At 60.9% G+C, this 4800-nt stretch overlaps 1 protein-coding gene across 1 annotated transcript; it reads right to left on the bottom strand.

Annotated features, from left to right (window-relative positions):
- Window positions 1-2198: 2198 nt before the first annotated feature.
- On the bottom strand, window positions 2199-3876 carry LOC120676773 (pathogenesis-related genes transcriptional activator PTI6-like). Its single transcript, XM_039958109.1, has one exon. The coding sequence runs from the start codon at window positions 3616-3618 to the stop codon at window positions 2545-2547; it is 1074 nt and encodes a 357-aa protein (XP_039814043.1). The 5' UTR covers window positions 3619-3876; the 3' UTR covers window positions 2199-2544.
- Window positions 3877-4800: the final 924 nt, after the last annotated feature.

Consider the following 4800-nt stretch of genomic DNA (forward strand, 5'->3'; position numbering starts at 1 on the left):
GATGTCAGCCGGGGCGGCGCGACGCGACTGCTCGGTCTCCGGCGGACGACCGGCCTTGAGAGCGGCCGGTGCCTAAGATTGTCCGCTGGGAGGAGACGGCGACGTAAACGGTAAACGTAGCCATCGCACGCACCGGGACGAAGCAACCAGGTGCCGACGTGGCACGCTTGCTGGCCAGAGTAAACGCAACGCAAGGAGTGACACGGCTCGCTCTCGGCGGCACGCATCGGCACGTCCAAGCCGCTAAAAACGTCGTCTTTTTTTTTTCTTCCCTGACGGGAGGGGGGGAGGCGCCGGGCGGCCTTTCCGCCCGTGTCGGGCCCAAGGTTAACCTAACCGGTGGGAACCGGTCCGGTTTGACCGGTTACCGGTCAAACCGGTCCGGTCCGGTTCCGGTTCCGGCCGGTACCCAACCGGCCAAAATTCAAATTTTAAATTTGAATTCAAAAAATAAAAAATTCCCAAAAAATTCCTAAAAATACTTCAAGGTGTGATGAATCTAATGGTGTCAAATTTTCTCAAAAATTCATTCATTTAGTATAGTTTGTGGGAATTTAAAGTTAAATCAAAAAAGAAAAAGAAAAAAAATGGGCCGGCCCATGAAGGCCCACCGATCAAACCGGTCAAACCGGTCGGTAAACCGGTAAAACCGGCCGGTAAACCGGTTGCGCGGGAGCTTTTGAATTTCAAACCGGTCAAACCGACCGGTAAACCGGTAAAACCGGCCGGTAAACCGGTCAAACCGGCCGGTAAACCGGTCGGAACCGGTTGCACGGGAAAATTTGAATTTGGATTTGAATTCAACCGGTTTCCACCGGTAACCGGTCAAACCGGTCCGGTAAACCGGAACCGGAGCCCGGCGGTTACCGGAAACCGGTTGGGAAATAAAACCCTGGTCGGGCCTCGCCTCGACCCGGCGCGGCGGCGTCCCGATCACGCCCGCGGCCGGCGACGGCACCCAACATAGATGCCAGACATGCCATGTACTCCTACCCCCAGCGAGCGAGAGAGCAGATCGGCTGGTCCTAAAGCTGCTCGCTCGCTGCACGTACTGTGGCCGCACGGCGCCCTTTGCTGCCTGGCGCAGGCAGCCTTGAAGCAGCCGAGCAAGATGCTCGCCGGCCGGCCGGCGTATCATCGCTCCGGCCGGCCAAAGCCCAAGGAAAGAGACCGGGGAAAGAAAAGAGAATTCCCCATCTCCTTCCTAAAAGCCGAGTAAGGACCCTACCGGCAAGCCCGTCTTCCTCACTCCCGGCCACCCCTCTCCGACTCTCTCTCTCTCCAAAAGAATAGACACAAAGGAGGAGGCACGCACACACGCCGTCTTTTCATGTATCAACTTGCAGCACAACTCCATTCATGGTACCCTGTTCTCTTCCCTCTTCTTGCTCTACATCCTACGTGGCCGTGTCATTACGCTTACCTGAAATGCTAGATGGTACAAAAAGTGGTACTTGGCAGATTTTTTGCTGCCCCCTTTGAAATTTGAACTGCTCCTAGAAGGAGTTGAGTACACACGAACAGCACAGCGTCGTGTCCTGGCCGTGAAAGTGAAAGCAAACAAGGAAGGAAAGGCAAAGAGTGTAGTCAAAAGAGTCCAAGGGGAAAGAGGGGATTTGCAGGGTCGGCCACGCCCGCAGCCCGCACGATGCCATGGCATGGCAGAGGCGGCCACGCTGCGACCCTGGCTCTGCTCCGCCCACGAGGAAAGAGGGCGGCAAGTTAAACAACCCAAAGCCAGGCTTTTTCCTAATCCCACCCCCTTTTGTCAGCAGCCGCCGGTGAAGGCCGGCGCCGCCGCCCTCACCGCTCCCCGGCCGGCCGGCCGGCCAACGGAACACTCCGTCCACCGCCCAACCACGCGAGAAACGGGAACCAACCGGAAACGGGGTAAATGTGCTGCTGGCCGCTGTGCTGCGGCCACTCCAGCAGCATTTACTGCCGCGTACGGCCGCGCCTCGGAACAGAGGCCGGCCGGAGCAAATCGCGGGCCGCCGTGTCGGGAAGAGACCCACGCGCCGTCCGCCGCCCGCCGGCCGGCCCGCGTCGCGACGTCACGTTTACTACTGCTGCCGCCCAGGCCCAGCCGACGGCGACGGCCACCCAGCACAGGGATGCCTCGCTTGCGAGAATCAAATCGAAATCGGGGAGGCGGATTCTGATCCAAGGCACGGCATGGCATCAAAGTACGAAACAAATCGCTAATTACTCATAGCTTAATTTCTCTCTAATTACTGATGATAACTTGATGATGGTCACAGTCGCAGGACACAGGACCATCAATGGCGGAAGATCCCATTCCCATCCCACCACCACACACATCTCTCTCTCTCGGTCTCTCGCAACTCGCCCCGTCCAAGGCCTCGTCTTCCTCCTCGGCGGGGGTGGCAGTGGCAGCAGCTACGCCGCCCTGCCGAACAAGCTGCTTCTTCTCACGCTACTAGAAAAATACTAAAGAGAAAGAAAACGACGGAATGCAAACAAAATTGGCCGGATTAGCAGCTGCTGCGCTAAGCCCGGTGTTTACAGTTGGTGGAGCGCTAGCTAGACGACGGGCAGCGGGTCGATTTGGAACAGGTCGGTGATGTCTTGGAAGAAGTCGTCCACCTGCTGCCACCTCGCCGGCGACGGCGGCTCCGACGAGGACTCGCTGGTGGTGGCGGTGGCGGCGGAGAAGGACGGCAAGGACAGTGGCTCCTCGGGGATGTCGGCGAGGAAGTCCAGCGACGGCTCCGGGAAGTCGGCAAGGAGGTCGAACTCGGTGTAGAGGGGAGGGAACTCGCCGGCGAAGGGGCAGCCGAACACGCCGCCGGACTCGTTGGTCTCCGGGGCGCGGGAGGCGGGCAGTGGTGCTGGCGCCGCGGAAGCCGGCGCCGGCTTCTTGCTGCAGGTGTCGTCGGCGACCGCGGACGGCGGGAATGAGCGGAGCACGGAGGTCGGGGACGCCGCTGCCGCGTGGGACTCCTCGCCGGAGTCGTAGGAGGTGGCGGACGAGGACGCGTTCTTGGACGGCGGCTGTGGGAGGCGCTCAGCGACCTCTGCAGGGACGGCGAGGGCGGCGTCGTCGACCTGCTCGAAGTTGGTGGTGGCGTCGGGCCCGCGCAGCTGGATGGCCGCCGAGTCGTACACCTTGGCGGCCTCCTCGGCGGTGTCGAAGGTGCCGAGCCACACTCGCACCCGCCGCCACGGGTCGCGGATCTCCGCCGCGTACTTGCCCCAGGGCCGCCGCCGCACGCCGCGGAACCGCGGCTCCGCGGCGCCGGCGCCGTCGGCCTTCCTCTTCCGGCCGAGGAGGACCAGCTTCACCCTCGCCGTGGCCGCGGGCGCCGGGGACGCCGCGGTGGCCCTGGCGGGCGGCGCCTCCTTCACCGCCCGCTCCAGGCGGATCTCCTGCACGTAGCGCTTAACCCTCCGGCGCGCGGCGGCGGCGGCGGCCCCCGCGTCGTCGTCGTCGCCGGACGAGTCCGTGGCGTCGTAGTCGTCGCAGAACACCCGGATGGTCGTCGGCCCCGGCGCGGCGCTCTCCCTGGCCGGCGCCACCTCCACCGCCCGGGAGGTGACCTCGACGTGCTCCGTGCGCCTCACCAGCACGAACATCTCGTCCTCCATGGCCCACATCACTCCACTCGCATTTGATGACTCCGCCACCGCGCGCGCTCCGGCTAAAACCCCAAACCTCCCGAGATAAACCTCAAAAGGCAGAGGAAGGAAGGAAAGCCCGCCCGGCGACCGCCTAACGGCCCTCCACCAGCACCGCAAGACGCCAACCGACCCCCCGCAAAAACCCCGCGGAGACGGCTGCGACTTTTGGAGGTGGAGACGAGGCGATGAGGTGCGGTGCGGGGGAGGAGGGAAGAAGGCGGAGGTGGGTTGGGGTGGGGGGGGGGGGGGGGGGTGCGGCGTCGCTGGCCTTGCCTGCCTGCGTGCGTGTTTGATGCGCTCGGCTCGGCTCGGTTGCTCCTGTCTGTTGTTGTTGGTGGTGGTAGGCATCACAGCGGCGAGGCCTCCGCAGTTTTATAGCATCGCCCGCCCAGCCCATCTCCGGGCGGATTTTTTGTTTGTTTATTCCCTCCCCGTATTTTCCTGCCGCGCTTTTCCAAGCTCTGCCCTTTTCCGCTAAACGAAAATTTTTGGGTGTCTCATCAATATTTGACCAGATGTCAGAAGGGCTTTTCGAACAATAATTAAAAAACTAATTTCAGAACTCACTTGGAAACCGCAAGACGAATCTTTTAAGGTCTTTGACCGCATCATTAGCACATGTGGATTACTGTAGCACTTATGGCTAATCATGCCCTAATTAAGCTCAAAAGATTCGTCTCGTCGTATACATCTAAACTGTGTAATTAGTTTTATTATTTAATTACATTTAGTGCTTCATACATGTGTTTCAAAGGGGAGGTGAAAATTTTTAGGACCTAAATTTCCCCCAAAAGAACTCGTTTCGAATTTTGAAAGGGGGGCTCCGGTAAAAATGGCGAAAAGTGAATGCCCCTGGCCTGGCTGCCCCGGCCGCCTGGCTGGCTGGTGGGTGGAACAGATCAAACTACCTGGCCCAGTACATTTTCGCGCAGGCGGTAATTCCCCCCGGACCCACCTGTAAATGACAGGGGGCATTTCCGCGGAGGTTTCCAATGGCACCGGGGAGTATCCTCCGGGCCCACCTGCAAGCGACCACGGAGGGCGCGGAGATTCTAGCCGGCGGCCGACGTGTGAGCGGCAGGCCGCCGCATCCGCTGTAGGGCCACTGGATGGGCGACGCGTGCGCGCGGCCCCACGTGCCAGGGGCGTCACGTGAGC

Source organism: Panicum virgatum, chromosome 5N (genome assembly GCF_016808335.1).
Source record: "Panicum virgatum strain AP13 chromosome 5N, P.virgatum_v5, whole genome shotgun sequence".
In the NCBI taxonomy this organism is placed as follows: domain Eukaryota; kingdom Viridiplantae; phylum Streptophyta; class Magnoliopsida; order Poales; family Poaceae; genus Panicum; species Panicum virgatum.